The 19778-nt window shown below is 34.4% G+C and overlaps 1 protein-coding gene across 4 annotated transcripts in view; it reads right to left on the reverse strand.

Annotated features, from left to right (window-relative positions):
• Positions 1-19778, reverse strand: part of LOC134527475 (recQ-like DNA helicase Blm) — a 241667-nt gene that overhangs the window by 25990 nt on the left and 195899 nt on the right. For all 4 annotated transcript variants that reach the window (XM_063360175.1, XM_063360176.1, XM_063360177.1 and 1 more), the window contains 2 exons: positions 15962-16149; positions 9120-9308 (listed from right to left, as the gene is read on the reverse strand). In XM_063360175.1, coding sequence (XP_063216245.1) covers positions 9120-9308; positions 15962-16149 — 377 coding nt within the window. The remainder of the gene's footprint in view (positions 1-9119; positions 9309-15961; positions 16150-19778) is intronic.

The following is a 19778-nucleotide window of genomic DNA, read 5'->3' on the forward strand; positions in this document are numbered from 1 at the left end:
GGAGGACAAAAAAAATTCATAACTAATTAGTATGCACACTATTAAATCCATTCCAATTGTTCTAAACCTTATAAATTTTATCAAAAACTTTTGTCTGAAACCAATTTTGATTCAACCAAACGTTGCTGCATAGAGTGGAACATAGAATGAATCCTTAACTCATTTAGTAAACAATACATAAAATTAGTTAATATTATTTGTAAATTTAATAATATTTATCTAATATTTTTATCTGAAACAATTTCAAATATGACAAACAATTCCTACAAGGGGTTGAACATAACATTTGTATCATGTACTTTAATCAGTAAGAACCTAGGTGATTATGCAATCCATCGTAGAACTTGCTTCATTTACAATTAAATACATATATTTTCTTGAAAAAGCATCTCACACATATTCTACTTTCTTAAATTAGTTTAATTCAAGTTTCAAGAAATAGTGAAATCAATATTTCAAAAGATCAGGTTACTATTGTCACTCAAAAAGGAAACTATAATATTCGTTAAGCCTGGGTGCCATAGAAAACTTGATAAACAAACACTAAGCCCAAATCAAACTTACTATTTGAATTCAACTCAAATATAAAATTAAAAAGCAATAGAAAAGTGTAGTTTCACCTATATATTATCTGAAAAATAATGACGACTCAATATCAGCATAGGAGTATTCCCAGTTCATCAAAACAACTTAGTTATGAAAAACTAAATGACAAACTAAACAATTTGGTGATGCTTGATACCAGTGCCACGAATTAACTAGCATTCGATTTTGAATTAAATAATTAACTTAGTAGGCTTCATGTTTACAAATTAACTAACAAAAAAAAAAATATATATATAAATAAAATTAATCATTTAAGTGTGATAGTGTTCAAATATTACACGTTACCTTTGCACAACTAGTAAGTCAATATTGCAAATGATGAAGAAAAAAAAAATTAATTAATATTTCAGGGGTTACCTGTGGAATAAAGTGGAAAAAGTAAAGGAGTTAATGTTAAAACATGGTTTCAAATACCTATTAACAACGTAGACAGTTAAATGAAAGCAGCAATCATCAGTTAAACTGACTAGTATTTGAAACAGGGTATGAAAAAATCCTGATTTTTTTTAAAAAATCAAAAAAATCAGATTTTTTTGATTAAAATCGGGTTTTTTTTGATTAAAATATAATTTTTTTGATTAAAATATAAAAAATTGTAATCTGTGTAATATACAGTACATTTTCATGACTGTTTTCATGACTTGACTTTGCTCTACAGTACAATTAATAACAGATTAATTCATTTTGTAAAGACAACTACTGTAGGGCCGCGACGTCTTGGCGTGTCGTTTTGCGGGGAAGCGGGGAAGAGTAAATGAGAGGGGAAGCAGCTGCGCGCGCACATCAGCCGCTATGTGGTTCATAGCAAAAACATCAGGCGCCACGCTCTCAGTCTGAAGTGAACAATGGAGCCCGATGCAGGGCATTCAAGATACAATAAAGTAATACATTGTGGGGAGAGGGGAATTATAAGTAGTGTAATCCAGTGTTGTGATGAAGAAGCTGCCAACAAATGTCTGCTAGTACCTCTTGCAAAAGCAGCCGAAAGAGTTGCGCGATACACAGGTATAAGCCAAAGATCAGTTTCGCACATCCGAAAACACAACAGAGAGACGCCAAATAAAAAACAAACAACACCAGGCAAAAAAGGTAATTATAACTTTAAATAATAATACTTACATTATAAGTTTTTCAAAGCATTCCCCGTAATTTCACCCGCGGTTTGTTTGTTTTGCATTTGGCAATTTTCCAAACTTTCTGCACCGCTTGTTAGAATATTTGTTAGCTACAAGTGTAGCCGATATTGCTACACATTATATTGCATTATATTACATGATATTATATTACATTACATGATATTATATTACATTACATACATTATACATGTATACCTACATTATATATATTGCATTATATATTTCATGATATATATGATTTTATGATATATTAATGTATATTATATTAATATATTATTTATTTACAATTCATATGTTTATATTTACATATATATAACACTCCTTTATTTGACCGTGAAACAGCCTCTGATGTTTAATTTTTCATTTTCGGGCCAAAAAAACTGGGAAACGTTTGTTGTCAGTTGATGATTTTGATAGAAGAGTGATCAGAGACACTATCCACGAGTTTTATGCAGTAAAAAAAGTGGTTCCCACAGCAAGGAAACTACTGCCAGTTTTGAAAGAAAAAATCGGATGGAGTTGGGGATAGACATCGCTGCGTAAAATACTCAAAGAAATGGGTTTTGTGTGGAGAAAAAGCTAAAATAAGCGAATGCTTCTTCTCGAAAGATCTGACGTTGTTGCTTGGCGATCACGGTACCTGACTCAGATGAAACAGTGCAGGGAGGCTGGGAAGAAGATATTTTACATGGATGAATCCTGGGTTGACACTAATGTAACCTTTCAGAAATGTTGGCAAAAGAAAGGTGACGTTGAAGGTGTAATGGCAACAGTAAATGCAGCGCACAGACTGATAGTTGTAAGCGTTGGTTCTAGGCAGGGCTTCCTTCCCGGAGCCTCTCTTGTTTTTAAAGCAAGCACAACAGGAGACTATAAAATACGCGAGGATGGTTTGTTATAAATATGGTTTTCGGCCCCCTCTAAATGACTAATATGGTTCTTTCAGAGTGCTGTTATGGAAAAAATACCAACCCGAGTGCATAAAAGTGGTAAGGTTCTTGAAGTGCATGAAAGTGTCATGTCGATTGTCTTCACATTTCAGCCAAACCAAATGAAAAAGAAAGTATCAGCGAGGGAGTTACCTGCAGAAACCCATAATTTCAAATTTTTTCTTAACTTTAAAGTATTGTATAGCTATGTTTAACTATGTTTAACTAAGCTGCCCAGTCGAGCAAATAGTGCACTACCTTTAAATAATAAATTACCGTAAAACATTATCGTATCTTTGTATCATTAAGATCTGCGCTGTGTTGCACCGTACGTGAGATTGTTCTCGACCAATATTTTCTGAATGGCATGAAGACTTCCAGGCTGTTACTAACTGCGGAGGAGACAAGGCGGGACGTGTCGATTACAAGGTCGCTGAGCTCTAGGGAGTCCACCCGCCAAAACGTCGCGGCCCTACAGTAGCCTAATTTTCTTTCTTTGAAATAACCACATTTTACATTGCATAATGTTTTAAGGAAACATTAATGATGTCACTTTATGAAATTTTTAGTACAGTAATAAAGTTAACATTAGTAAAAAAAAGATGTCTTATAGAAAATAACTACATCATTGAAAATATATCATATTTAAATGTAACTTTGTCACTTCTGTCATCCCTTATAGTCTTATAGTCCAATTGTTCTAAATAAAGTAATTTAAACCAAAACCACAATTTCCTTTTATTCTTCTTCTCAGAATTGCACACATACGAGAGTATTCAAAGTAAAACTTCTAGGCCTACATAAAATATTACTTGTTTAAAATTTAAAAAAAAATACAAGTTCTGCAGCTTTTTCTGTACCCAGTCGATTTCTTAATGTTGACTGAACCAAACCAGACATACCAAAGAACTGAAAATTTCTTTCCTACAGTTCTAAAAATAGCATTTGACATTGTTGGAAGAAAAACCTGTTGCCAAGGAGATATATGACACACACACAACACAAACACATGAGGTAGAGGAGAGAAGAGAGAAAATGAGGTGGCATTTAAAGGTACATTCCACCCACCTATATTTAACAAGTGTTTCAAAATAACTATAAATACATTGTAGAAGAAATTAAGTACTATTCAATTTTCATTCTATCTTTGCAGCAGTCAATTTTTATGTAAGTATGCATGATTACTTAGTTTAAACAATACAGTATAGGAAATATTAACATTCATATTATCATATTATAAATTGATTTTATTCACTGATTTAAAAAAAAAATCACATGATTTAAATCATGATTAAAATCACGATTTAAATCATGCTGATTAAAATCAACATACCCTGATTTGAAATGAGAATGCTAGTTACATAATATCATCTAACACAACATTTACCCTGAAACCAAAATGACCAGTTTTAAATACTATGGACCATACCTTATTATGCCACAAAACAATGGAAATTTGGTAGAGAGTTCAACTTTCCGAGCTAGTTACACTCTGGTAAATCGCGGTAGAGATGAATGTCCAACGAGGTGTGCTTACAAAGCTGAAGATGATTTGGAGTGGTGGCTCGCTGTAGTTACTCAAGAGTCCTCTCGAAAGAATCGTTGAAAAATCCACATCACTCGGATGGGTCGTTGTTGTCCTTTTTTCCAAAATTTTGTAGTTTAGGCGTAGATGGACGATGTGGCTCTTGATTTGACTATACTTATATCTCAATGTATTGACTCACTCCATAACTCAGGATCAACGAAATTCACTCAAAATTGGCTCCGCCAATAACAACAGTTCTTCTTAAAATCAATCTTCTTTGTGCTATTGATTTGTAATTTCAGCACAAACCATTTGTACAACTATTTTCAACTCTTTATGAATAAAATAAGCAGAATATCTTGTTCAACCAGAAGTTAGTATTCCCACTAATATCTTCCTTTTGGTTGCTCTACGCTCACAGTCAGGTGATTTAAGTAAACGAAATAAAGGTGAAATTTATCAAAACAAAATGGTATAGGTTCAATAAATTTCCATATAACAAGCAATGTTAAATACAGTTTCCCTAGAGAAAAAAATAAATGCTTCAGAGACTAATACACATCAGTAATTTAACCTGGCATTATTCTATGAACTTAAACATAAAAGAAAGAAAAATAATTAAATAATAAATTATAGTTGTGAGACTATATTTCTCCACAGTACACTATTAAATTTGTTTTTATTATGAAAATTAAAAATATTATCCACAACTTTTGTCCAGAATAATTTTTTATACGACCAATCATTACTGGAAGGTGTGGGAAATAACAGGGCTTAAAGGACAAAAAAACTTGTAACTCCCTTTGTAAGTAACCAATCAAAACTGTTCAAATTGTTTGTAAACCTTATGTTATATATATTATCTAAAACTTTTGTCAAGAAACTATTTTTGATACAACCTTCCACTGCTGCTAAGGGTGAAATAAACAGAGGTTAAAAGACAAAAAAATTATAGTTTTAATTTTAAAATGTTTTAATTATATAATAATAATTTTATAGTTCATAACATAAACTATAAAATCTATACAATTTGTAAATCATCTAAAAACTATCTAAAAATTTGGTCTCAAACAATTTTTGGTAAGCCAAACCAAGACTGCAAGGGGTTGAAAAAATTAAGGGGTTAGAATAATAAAATAAAAAAAATGAAAAATTGGTAACATATTAATTATTAAATCCTTTCTTATTAATTGTAAAATTTCTAAATATTGTCTAAAATGTTTGTATGATTGTCTAGTGAATTTTTGTGTAGCAAACTTATTACTGCAAGGGGTGGAAATAATAAGGGTTGAAAGTCAAAAAACATCTCAACTTCTTTAGTTTTTAATTTATTTAAAAACATCTACACATTGGAAACTTTTGGCGGAAACAGTTTTTTATGAAACCAAATTTTTGATGAAAGACTATTACAGTAAAAACAGGAATTGGGAAGAAAGAATACTAATAAAAAAATGTAGTGCATATACTTAGTACCCGCATTAGAAGTTACTTAATTGGCATAGTAAAGAACTAGCTTTAGTTTTGCATGCAAATAATTAATAGAAATAAAATAATAAAAGGACTGAAGTGATATTATAAATACAGTTTGTATAGTACAAATTCAATCAAACTAAATATTACGTAAACAGACACACCATAGAAGTTGCCCCTAATGCCAATCGATAGCAGTTATGCTAAATTAGAACTAAAAAATTGTATTGCAATTAATTGTGCTCGTCGCCAGCTAAACCCAGCGTGTAACTTAATGTTAACTATCTGGTCTTAGTAGGTGTGTTTACCAAGTTATGTACTGTTCTCCCAATGATTTATTTACAGTTCCCCTTATGTGTGTGTACTGAGCAAATGTGAAGTACATTGGTATATAAACTTATTTTATTATCATGGCAATATGATAATTTGCCTTCGTTTAAAATTCTAAAAAACACACTGTTGTGTGGCCGCCACACACGCCAGAAGTGCAACTTCACACATAAGAGGGATAGGACATTTTTAGGGTACTCTAATATTTGAAACACTTGTAATCATTAGAGTCCCGGAAAATTCGCAAATGCGAAATAACCGCGATAAAATGCGAAATGACTCAATAAATGCGATAAAATGCTAAATAAGAGTTTTTCTGCGATAAATGCTAATACAGTGGAACCTCATAATTACGAGACCTTCGAAGTTACGACAGTTTCGTAATGCACCGTCGATTGGACTACGTAAATCATGCTAAATTAAAATGGCTAGAGTGATTTAAATGGCATCTTCAAACAAGGAAAAACGCCTGCTGTTAAGGGAAAAAAAACATTCACGTAGTATTAACAGGGACTGGTAAGCGCCTTTGTGTGTGTTGCTGGGTCTGAGGGTGTGTGCGTGCATGCGTGTGTCTGTGACTTCCTCCCCCTCTCGTCAAATGAACAAAGACGATGGCAGATGCCCTTCCCTTCCCCACCTCTTTCCAACCCTCCGGTGTTTTCCTTTCTTCTCACCACTTACCTCCCCTCCCTGAACAAGCTAGGCGACGGTGACAGCTTTTTTTTTTTCCGCTGCATCTCGGAGCACGGTCATGAGTGTGACCATTTCATTCGCGATTAAAACAAAAACTGTTGCAGATACAAAAAAATCACAGAGACCTTTTATATTAGAAATTTAATTTGCTACAACTTTTATTCTATGCATTTTTTTACTACGAGGTACCGTTTCCGAGATATTGTGCGACATTAAGACATTCTGGGAATGTTCAGGATTTTAACTTTGACTTAAATCTTATATATTTGGTTATTACGAGTACTCGTAGTTATGAGGATTTTTCTCGCCATTGTCAGCTCTCGTAGTAGCGAGATTCCACTGTACTGCCGTGAATGCACGAAAATCCTGCGGATGGTCCGGCGGTAGCCAGCCAGCAAGCCAAGTGTGTGTAGGTGTGTTTTTGTAAGCGATAAGAATGTAGGAGAGAGAGAGGGAACAAGCAAGCCGAGTCGGCCCAGTCAGCAGGTGTGTTTGTGTGCGTAAGAGATTATTAGAAGGAAGAGGAGAGAGAGAGAGATAGTGTGAGCCCAGCCTGCGTGTGCGTGTGTGTGAGAGCAAGAGGAAGTCGCCAAGGTCAACTGGTACAGTCTGTTCACACCAGCAATACCCCTCACGTGTCTCATAGGGAAAGGTTATACGGGTAGTTCCGGTGCAGAGTTTTCTTTGCAAATTGTGTTCCACAAGTTAAACGTGGTGTATCCCTAAAACATGTCACACATCTAAATATAAGAATACCTACTGATAAATGTTAGATAAACAGTATCCAGGTAAATAACATTTTAATTGGTTGAAAAATAATTAATCATGTTTTTTATTTATTTTTTTTTTTTCAAAATGCTACAAAGTGCTATATTTCACTTTTTAAAATGCTACAAAATGCTAAATTTCATTTTAAAATGCTAAATTATACATTTTAAAATGCTAATTTTCCGGGACTAGTAATCATGTGTGGACTTTTACTAGCGTCTGTCCATGTCTTCAATGGAATCTAAGAAGGAATCATTGGGTTTACGATAGCATTTCCAAATGTTTTTAGAAGATTCCAGAACATTTCCAGAAGAAATAAGTACTTCGAAATCTACCTAAACTTGTAGGTTGTGTCAAGAAGGGATGTTTTGTTAAAATACTACAATGATACAATTTACAGACACATTGCATCACTCTGCTTCCAGACAAAGAAAAATGTAAAGTCGCAAAAGTACCTACAAAAAATACTTAAATACACCTGAAAACCCATTTGGAACCTGTATATGGCTGCTAAATATGCAGTTGGATTGATTATAGAGAAAGCCCAAAAGCTTACCACTATTATCATGCAGCAACTGGTGGTCACACATCATCAACATAGTGGAAACTATTCTAGAGGTTCAGGCATGTTTCTAAAGTATTCAACAGTCCACAATCAAAATTATATATTTTGTATTAACTACATTTGCGTTCTTCGTCAACTAAGCAAAGGAGTGTGATGCTAACAAGGTTTATGTCACTGCTAGGTAGAGTCGCTCAAAATGTAGTAGTCAAAGGTAACATATGTAGTAGTAGGAGCTGTGCTTACCTACTGCTAGGTAGAGTCGCTCAAAAAGTACCCTCTTTTATCGCATAATTGTCGCACGCACATAATCGTCGCACCCATATTTTTGGGCGTCAATATTTGGATAAAAAACCTCTTGCGTAATCGTTGCACAATGTTTTTGGTCCCGCTATTAGATTCCGAGCTGTTTGTGTAGGTATTTTTTCCATATTAAACGATGTATTTTATAATTAAAATCTCATTTTTATTCGGATATTACCACTTACTTCTTTAATTCACGGAAATACGAAGTTGTCTGATGTGTTAATTTTCTTTTAAAGACGTTTTTCAACATTATAACCTTTACCTGATTGTCTGCGTCGCTGCGGTGTACCGCTTATAAAAATATAGCCAGCGCTAGTTGGCATCATTTTTGTTTGGTTATGTTGCTTCCCGGATAGAGCGCACACACGTAGTCGAATATCAATATCACGCCGATTGCATACAACGCACGCTATCTGTCGAGTGCCCAGTTAACTACATCTGATGGTCCACACTCTTTCGTGGTAAGTGTGTACTATGACGATAGTTATGCGTTCGTTCAGACTCACATTCAGGTCAGAGATTTTGTTTTTCTATTTAAAGTTGAAGAAAGGTTACTAATTTAAATTGTTTGTTGTGCTCTTTTATACTTCACTTTTTAAATAAAGGTACTTGCCATGAATGGGTTTTGTTTTTATGAATAACTTTACCTTACAAAATTTTTTTTTTCTCTGCATAGACGATGTACCTTTACTTTTCAAACTTGATTTTGGTATAAAATGTGAGACGATTATGCGATAAAACACGGTAGTGGTCAAAGGTAACTTATGTACAGTTGTAGGAGCTGTGCCTACCTGAACATTCATGACAGAGTGGGTGCTGATGCCTAGAGTGTCTGCAATGCCACGACACACATCCATGAGTTGGCCATAGCACTTTTCCTGCAGCTCCTGCAGCTGTTGTGTGAAGGGGTTGTTAGCCAGCTGGTTCGAGGATACCACCTCCTGCCGGTGCTTCGCGCTGCCCCTCATTGGGAAGTTAATCTGAAACAAATATGAGGGAGTTGCTGCAACAGAACACAATTACTGAATCTACAGTGCACCCACAACTACACCATGGTGTTCACAGACACTGCTCACACTTGACTCTTATTCTTATTGAGGTTGTATGTATGCATATATTCCCACATGCACTCACACAAACAGAGACTGTGTCTGTATATGTCTGAGTGAATGTGTTTCTCTTTGTATCTCTCTCTATGTTTGTGTACATCTCTCTCTATCTGTGCATTTCTCTCTTTCTCTCTTTCTCTCTTTCACTCTCTCTCTCTCTCTCTCTCTGTGTGTGTTTTTGTATATGTTTGTAGTATGCTTGTGGATAAGAAGGCTGTAGTACTTCCGTGTAAAAGATCAAGAGACACCACGTCTTAAGTGCTACAGCAAATTTAGTTTTCCAAATAAAAATTACTATTAAACTAATATCTAATATAATGCAGCCTCATAAGCTGGAAGCCAGAAAGTACGTGTTTCTCTTGGCAAATGCAAAGCAAGAGTTTTGTTGCTTGTTAGCTTTTTGACCAAGTGTAGCTTGGTCCGGTTTTAAATTGACCGCTCAGCATTTAATCGGTGAATTTGTAAATTTATTTGTTACCAATCAAGAATCAAACATGTTGATTGATTTTCTTTGATTTTGGCAAAACCACTTCCAGGTTTTTTCATGTATTTTTAAGGTTTTTTTTAAGAATTTTCCTAAAATGTTACTACTGCCTAATAAAAATTTACGTAACTTAGCTAACAATGTTGGTTGTATTAGAGCTGAAAGAAATCACCCATTTATTATTAAATATGAACTATTTAAGATTATGTATAATAGAAAGTATTCCTTTAAGACTATATTACTTCTATGATATAATTGTATTTCCCTAACATAATTTATTATCTCTTGTATGTTATTTTACTATGTCAGTAACAAACAATAGTAAAATTATACAAAAAAAAGCTTTGGTATAATTAATACAAAAACCAATAAGGGCACAATTAAAATTACTTTAGCAGCTGCTTAGGATGAAAACAGTTTACATATAAAAATAATAATTATTAACAAACAATTAAAATTCCTATCAGTATTTTGACTAGTTGAGTGCTATAAAAACATGTTCATAGGTTTAAATTATTCACAGAGAATCTTTCAAACACAGCAATCTGCACATTATGAATTTTTAGTAGTAAAAGAACCACTCTCCTTGTCCATCATATTTTTTTACAATTCAGTAAAAATCAATTTAAAACTGGCTTTAGATATTTAATCTAAAAACTAATGGTAATGGTACAATCATAATACATAGACATATTTACTTTTTTTTTAGATAGCCCTTAAAAAAGCCTATTTCTTAAAACATTTTAATGAAAAAAAAAAGAAGAATTATAGCACAATCTAGTTTATTCTATGTTCAACTATGTATATTTTTATGTGTTACTCTGCACTCGAGAGCCTTCAGTCTTTCATGTGACAACTCAAGGTAATAGTTTTCAGTCAAGGCTTCTGTTTATTATTACCATTGGTGAAAATCTTCAGATGTAAAAGTAAAAAAGAAACAAAAGAGAAGACAAGAAACTGAGCAGCGACTTCCTCTCCCTCTAAATAACCGTCGGCAACCCATACTATGTCACATTCTGTCACATTCCTCACACATCTGCTGCGGAGGTTTGTCAGTAAGGAGTGTTAAAAAATGGTGTAAGTGATGCAGTTCATAGGCACGACCTGCTGCAGTTTTTCAACCGAGCGCTTTTCAACTTACAAGACAAACAATTCCTGATGGCTTTCAAAAATTCAATGGTTTCTCATGGAATTCCCACCACCAAAAAAACTCCCGGCTAATTTTGAAGTTTCTAGATTTCCCCAGTCGGGTTGCGACCCTTGTGTTTTTTAAAAAGTACTTACCTATAAGGATTTTTACTTTTTAATTCCATTTAGAGATGTTAGTCATTTTATTTGATACTTTTAATGAAATGTTAAATTTTACAAACAGTTAATGCTATAAAAATCTTAAAACTGTCTCCTCTCAGTTTTGACAAAAGCTAAAATACCTACTGATAACAACCACCCTGAAGCAGCCAAAGAGATTACAAGACAGCACAGGGCCTTCAGAAGACTTAGTATTAGTGTATTGGTAGTCGAGTAATGATAAAACTAATCCAAGCGTGGAGGAGGAGGAGGAAAAAAAAAGTTGTAAACAGTGCTCTTAGTACACTGACATACACTGTTTTAATCAGCTGGGCAAGGATCCACTCAAACACAGATGGCTTTTAATTAGTGTTCAATTAGACTACACAGGCCCCATGGTATACAATGAAGTCCCTACTGTCACAGTGGAAGTCTAGCAACGCATTGTGCTCCCTCTTATCTTTGCCTAGGCTGCCACCATGTGCAAGTCACAAGGCCTAACGCAGCCAAAGGTCGTGTGGATATGGGTGATAGCAAACTTGCTCCTGGTTGTGCTTCCATGGCTCTTACATGAGTCACAAAGTCAAAAAACATCCTTGTTGGTCCCTGCTTAAATCTGGACCATCTGATTTGCATCAGCCAGATGAAATTGAGAGCCTGATAGAAGAAGAGCAGAGCTTGCTAACCTTGAGATAATGTAAATTAAAGAATGTACAAAGATATTTTTTTTAAGGTGATTAGATTAGTTACTTTACATGCCTATAATAATCTTATATATAAAATTCTCGTGTCACAGTTTTCGTTGCCATACTCCTCCGAAACGGCTTGACCGATTTTTATCAAATTTTGTATGCATATTCAGTAGGTCTGAGAATCGGCTACTATCTATTTTTCATACCCCTAAGTGATAAGGGTTGTCCACCCCTAACATTTTTTTTTTTAAATTTTTGGACACACTTTTTGTTTTTATTTTTTTTATAATGTGGCATTAAAAAATACATACAACCCTAAATTTTCACCCTTCTATCACCAACCCCTAATTTTTAATAGAATTTTATATTTTTCAACCCCGGTCGATAGCTGATCAATTAACACTTGATCAACTTCCCCCGCCTACAGCGAGCTCATTACCTGGATTAACACATAGACCACGTATTAATATGAAATTCCATCCCTAAGGGAGTGAAAAGTTGATAATTTCATTTTATAACAGAAAAAATCACAGGTCATAGACATACAAATAATGAGTGAGTATCATTTCTCTATGTCTGCCACACGATCATACACATAGTAAGGTCAGGCAAATTCATATTTTTCTCCTTGGTGAGACCATCCCGCTTAGTGGAGCTCGCAGCGGCTAGCAAAATAAAGGCGCTCATAACAGTTTTGTTCTTAACTTCGTCAATAGATAGAGTTAGTTGCCTTGAATTTTAAACGTACCATCGTTTGATGCGTTTGTCATGTCTTTAATTTTCGTTTGTTTGTGCCGTATGCGTTCCTACACCATTCATCCAATTGCGATGACATTTTGGTGAGTTGTTATGCGCATGCCCGTGAAGGTTTCTGAGACGGTATAACTATTTTGCAATAGTTGGAGCACAAATCGTTTCAAAAAATGTGTTTATTTCATATTATATAGCGGCACTTCGTCTGTTTTTGTTGCATAAGTGCGCACGCATGACACAATTAATTTAAATATAAAATTTTTAAGCTTTTTTCTATAGTGCTTTATAGAGTCTAGACTACATACAGACCACCAATTTTTAGATATATACAGATAAATAACTATACACTGGCAGAATAACGTCTGTCGGGATCTTAAAGGGATATAAATTATTTTGCACACTTGACATTCAAATTAAGAAGACCTTTTTCGAAAACAGATGTAGTTAGTAATTATTACTAACTACATCTGATTTCGAAAAAGGTCCCCTTCACCCTGTGTTCAGCCCGGGCAAAGCCGGGTACTGCACGGACAATTATTCTTGGCATGCTCTCGAGTGGGTAAACCATTCAGTTTGTTTGTGTTAGCTGAAGATGGGCTAACAAAATATATTGTCAACGCTATTGCATTAAGAGATTGATATTGATTGTTACTGTTACTATCGCAATTAATTAATGATATATAATTTTAAATAATAAATTAAAATTAATTATAAAAATTAATTTTTGGTGTTTTGTTATTTTTATATTCCCTCATCGTTCACAGTGCTCCATGTCTCTTTCACCACATCCTCATATACCACATCTTTACACACTTACAATAAGTTATTTTTTTTTTTCTACACTGTAAATTCCCTAGAAATAATTTATATGGCAAAACAACGTTTGCCGGGTCAGCTAGTACTAATATGTATTTTAGTGTATTTTTTTTTGTAAATACTGTCACCGGTTCTTGCCCTGTTTACTTATAAACCATTTAATTAAATATTTATTATGTTTTAATGGTACAGTAGTCTTCATCAACCGATTTAATGTGGACCAAGGCAAACTGGGATAACACGGATGTAATTAGAAAATCATCTTGGTTTTCAGTTGGCCTGGAAGTATTATTTATCGAGGTAATGTTTACCTAGCTTTTCTTCAGTGTAGATTATTTCAATTCACTCCATAATTTGCCCGCCCAGTATATGGCATCTTTGAGGTTAATTTTTTTAGGCCTTTTGACAGCAGTCCGATCATTATCTAGGTCCTCAAGCAAATGTTTCAACAGTCTTTGCTGGTAATGATGCTTTAGGTTAGCTCGGATAGTACAGAACCTTGGTTAATAAAAGTTCAATTAGTAAAAACTCTTCCTATATGTACAATAATTAGTCTAGTTTTTTGTATGATGTATATCAGAACTTATTAATTGTTTTGAAGTATTTATGTTCGACCAATTTTTTATGAAGACAATGGTTTACATTAATTAATTTAAGAATTTACGGTAGTTAATTTAATTTGGTGAAGGGCCGAACGTTAATTTAAAGTTGTGTGCTACTTAGTTTTTGGGTGTAATATACCATATTTATTTTATTTACCAATACCTGGGAACTAGGGCAGTTATAAAATGTTCAAGAACATTTTGATGTTGTACCGTAATGAGAACATGGGAATAAAGACGAGAATAGAATGGTCTCTGCTAGAGGTGGGACGATACCATATTTTCGATACTCGATTCTGTGTTTTTTTTTCAGTTCGATACTTTCGATACTTTCGATACTTTCGATACTCCAGGGAAAAATATTTTCCCATTAAGTAACAACTATTACAAATAACATAAATTAGTTTTAAACTATATAAATTCCCTCTTTATTACAAAAATACAAACTGCAAACAACTTTAAAGACTTGAGTATAAAAATCAATACAAAAAATAGAAGTGAAATACAAAATGAGAAACAGTGGCCTTACAAAATGTTATGAAGTCCTTTCTTGGAGGGGGGGGGGGGGGGGGGGGGGGGGGGGAAAGTCACCAAGCCTAAATTAGAAATAAAAAAATTAGGCTATTGTAAAAAGAAAATCAGAAATTTTTGCTTGTTTGTTTCATTTTACAAACAACTTTATGCAACAGAACAATTTTCAATAAAATTTTAATTTGAGAAACGTAAATTACAAAACAATCCGATCGTAAGAAAACAATAACAAACGGGTATATTCAGTTCAAAGATTAATGAATGCACAAAATATGAGATCCGTGCCTTGGTAAAGCACGTGCACCGTTTTCTTTGTGCATTTTAGGACTTTTCCGCTTCGTAAAAACGGATGTAACGGGAAATTAAGGATTTTATAAGTGTATGTTCCGGGAAAGTAAACCATTGTAAATATACGTAGTACTTTCGGCGGGACCAAAATTAATCGGCGTATGACACGGGAAAATGTATGAAACGGGAACGTATCATAGAGATTCTAATGTAGTTGTATTTTGTACGATGGCGACTCAAAACTTAATTCAATACAAATGAACAAGCATTCCGGTATCGAAAAAAATGTATCGAACTTACAGTTTCGATACTCGATACTTTGCGATACCGTCAAGTATCGAAGGTATCGAGGTATCGAAGTATCGAAAATCCCATCACTAGTCTCTGCCATTCGAACCATGAGTTGCAAGCTACAGAAGATTTTATATCATCAACAGTAAAATCGTACAAGCAATAAATATTGTTTCCGAGCCATGAACTAGTTTGTTTAAGCAAGTGAAGTTGTTTTAGCTATGAGTTTGTCTTTGTATTATAAATTTTTCGTCGTCATCATGTAGAGGCCATGTTTAATGTTTAATTAAAAAAAAAAATTAAATCTCTAAAATTTTTTTATTCAATTTCTTTTTATTCATGCAAAGGAATACAGTATAAGACTGTAAAAATATATACAGTACATTACAGTAAAAATGGTTGAGTATGAAATTTCTGTGAAACTCAACCCATAGACCATTGAGCTAGCTAGAGGCCTGTACGATTTAAATACGAGGAGTAAAATTTATACATAATATGTGTATATAGATTGGTTTAAAATAGTAAATATAGTTTTGTTGCAAAATATACATAATGCGACAAATTATGATTCAGAGTCTCTGATAACATTGTCGTCTTCACAATGAATGACAACTTTGACAAAAAATTCGAAGGTTGAGCTTAAAAAGCAGATCATTCTTTGTAGGCGGAGACTATTGCTCACTTAACTACTGGTCCAGAATTAACATTACAGTCTTACATGGTTTCCAGCCAGGATAAACTCTAACAGCACTGACAGTGAGGTGAAGCGCGGTCACGTACCTTCGCTCGGCCGGACAGCAGCTCTCGGGCCTTGGCGCCCACCTTCACGTACGCTATCGCAATGTCGTCCCGTGTCACGATCATGTCCTCCCGCAGGAACCCCTCTATGGTGAGCTTGCGCAACAAGCGCTCAACATCAGCGCGCAGCCAGTCCTTGCCACGCCCGTGGAGGGAGTGGTTGTTGTGGCCTGCCACGCAAACAATCACAAGCTACACTTTACCCATCGTACCATCCTACCACATCACCATGTTGGGCTAACTCTTAACAAAAACCTCTGCATGGAGAAGCGGTCTAAACTTGTACCTATGAATACATTAAAATTATTTTTTTTTTAAATCATATAAACACAAAGAACAATCTTATGAAGTGATTAACTACTCAGTATAAATATTATTGTGATCCATTTCATAATGATGACCCAACAATTGACTACTGACAATGACAAATAAACATTTTTGCAATGCAAAATTTTAATATTTCAAAACTATAACATATTATCTGATACTGTCAGAACACTATGCAGTAAACTATCAATTCTATTACTAACTTCTAACGGCAATAAACGTTTTTTTTTTTAAAGAAACAGTAAAAAAATGTGGTTAAAAAGTTGCATTTCTATTGAAATATATCAAAAACTAATTTTGTTGGATCTACTTTGGGTTCTGTGCATTTTAGTTTTCTTCATAAGCACTAAACTCAGAGCCGGCAGTGAATAAGTAAATGGTTGGATGGTAAAATCCTGCAGCTGCTAAAATGAGCTAAATCAGTGAATCTAAAATACCAAGAACAGTATATTGTCATTCATGTGATGTTCTCCATGAGCAATGTACTGTTTACCGCAGTTACAGCAGTGAGTGGCTGAAAGGTGAGATCCTGCAGCTAAGTGTTATTGCTAGTGTAATTCTTGATGTTCATATTTACACTTCCACACCACTTGGAAGGAGATTCTTACAGCCAACTAGAAGCAGTTTAGTTTTTTATATGTTTAGGTTTCAGAAAAAAAGGTAGTTAACAGTATATTTTCACTAAATTACAGCATGAATGTCATTCCAACCAATAAATTTGCTTGTTCATTAGAATTGGTAATTTTTGTTATGGTAACTTTACATTTTACATGGACAGTGTGAAAATTCTCTATGTTTAAAATTTTGCGATGTAAGTACCGTTGTCATGGTTCAGAATTTTTCAGTACCATCTTACTAGACTTTTGTGTGCCTTGGTTCAGACTGTGAGTGGGTGTTGCAGCTACGGTGATGCGACTCGGCAGCAGTAGCATGGCTGCATGTGCTGGCGCACCACACTACCACAACAGTGCGTCCACCTGGCGTAGCTCGTGCTGACATTTTTGGGTCACATCGTAGCATAAGCAGCGCAGGTTACTAAATTTTGGTGGGGCGGTGTTGAAACGTTTGGTAATGAGGCAATGAAAGTTTTCAAGCAGCCAGGAGTGGTAAGGTTGTGCTCACTCTGGGGATGAGCTATGCTTCCCTTCAGAGGTAACAAGTTGGATAGGTCGGTTCGGAAGCTACAAGTTGAGTTACCAGAATTAACAATGTAAAGTTTGTGCGGTACATAGGGCAGGAGAGGCCCGAATGTAAGTGTTAAAGTCTTGGATAGGGAAATGTTTGTCTTCAAGAAAAACATATGTACAGAATGGTCTTAGGGTGAAATAATATCTATGGTTAAGATAATCTTAAATAACAGGTTGGAAGAACTAGGGTAGAGTTTTGTGAAGATATCTCTCTTTCATTGTCGTTACATCAGTCATTGCTGAAGAATATTTGTTGAGAATATTTCAAGGTTTGCTCTACTGAATGATTGCAGAATTATGAGTTAAATTTTTCCCAATGTTTTGAGAAAGTGATGATAATTGTGCCGTTTTTCTTCTTGACAGTAACTCTTAAAATTTAATGGTAACATCCTTTCATACTTGGTCAAATGTTTATTGAATCAACCACCCCACATTAATTATTTATTTTATTTTTATCTCTTTTTTAAACCAACGTGACAATATTATGTCATTTCTGTGTAGTCAAAATCATTTTTTATACAAAATATTGCAAACATATGTTTTAGGTTTTAATTGTATTAGAACTAGTGACAACTGATAGGTTATATATGCACATTTATTCATATTAACATAGACCTATTACAGGATTCAAAATAATGCACTTTAAATTATAAATCCATTTGGGCTCAATTACAATTATTGAATGTGAAAATTAAGTCAGTTCATTTCCCTCTCCTTAATTCCTGTGTTCCTGCCATACAGGTAGACAAGTCTAGGTAATATCCTTTAAAGTTTAAACCACATATACCAATAAAATCCACACCAGTATTATTAAATAAACATTACAGCAGAATCTGATAGTTGCTAAGAAGAACGTGAATTGATAAGCATGGAGAATATTTCCCAAAAGCTGCTATTCTACAAATTTACTCATTTAGGCCTATTTTCTTCTTCAATATTTGCCAAGAATTTGTTCAATTTAAAGATAAGATTTTGTTTTGTAATGTAGTTATTATAAAAATCAATGAACAAATTCTTAACACAGGTTTTGAATCAACAAACACTACACAAAAATGTAATATGAGTTTAAGCATAACAAGTATAAAGGTGATAAAGGTGTTTTAAAAGGACCCAAGTGTTTATAAAAACAGAAATATGTGAATCTGTTCTTTTTTTCACATATATTTATATTTTCGTATAAACAAAGGTACTCTTATTTTCACACTAAATGAAGTTCACTTATTTATCGTAGAGGCTGACAGCCAGGCTGTGAGTGAAGTATCGTGGCACAGGTTATTCCATAGCTGCTGCCATGGAGGCTTGGCTAGCAGTTTTGTTGGAATCATCTAGCCGATCCTTTCCATCGTAGCATATGAGCTTAAAATAGTGGTGCATTGCATGCTTATTTAAACCTTTCTAAGGAACCAAGCTGTGCATGCGCAAAATAGATGAGGGGTGAGAGGGGAAAAACAGGAGGAAAGCATAGTGCCACCGAAGACACATCTTGAGATACTCTGGTGTTTTTACACAGTGCAAAGATATTAGGGGTGCAAGGATTATTCAAAAGCGAAGCTTATTCTGGTAAATACTGTATAAGTTATGTTGCGGTAGCTTGTATACAACTGAAATTGTCAACTCTCGATTCGAATATCCTTTATGTTTTCTGAGAAGTGAGTTGTTTGTTTAAAAGGGTTGTTATTTACATATGCGCCAATTACAACCCATCCTTAAACACCAAACCCATAAAGCACTTTTTTTACACAAAGTCCTGCTCTGTATCCTTTACCACAAAAATTACAAAAATGTTTAGCAAAAACTATTTTTTAATAGGTAAAAAGATCTTGTAAAAAAGATACACTGTAAATGCATGTGCAACCTTGGAATTAAAACCAGCTGAAACACGTTTGCTAAATAAATGTTTATGAGGCACAATGTTCGTTTAAAGTGGCTTCTTGCAGTAAAGAGAGAGGACTGGCTTTTAAAGTAATTGTAATTGCATATATGTATTACGGTCCATTATCTAGCCCTTGCATCCTAATACATACATGACATTGGAATGGGAAAGGGCGGATGTCGTGAAGTGAATGCAAGGCAGTAATGTATCACGGGAGGTAGCTAGCATGCTTTCTTTTCAACGGCAGGTTGCTTGTGATGCTGTTCACTTGTCGACTAGCAACCACGGAGAGAATAGTATTTCTAATTGTAGAGATAAGAACCCAAGTAACTTAAAATTAAGTGGGATGTATTTTCTTACTTTATCTCATGCACTACATGTCATAATCACAGCAATAATCTGGTATCCAACC

This window comes from Bacillus rossius, chromosome 1 (assembly GCF_032445375.1).
Source record: "Bacillus rossius redtenbacheri isolate Brsri chromosome 1, Brsri_v3, whole genome shotgun sequence".
NCBI lineage: Eukaryota > Metazoa > Arthropoda > Insecta > Phasmatodea > Bacillidae > Bacillus > Bacillus rossius.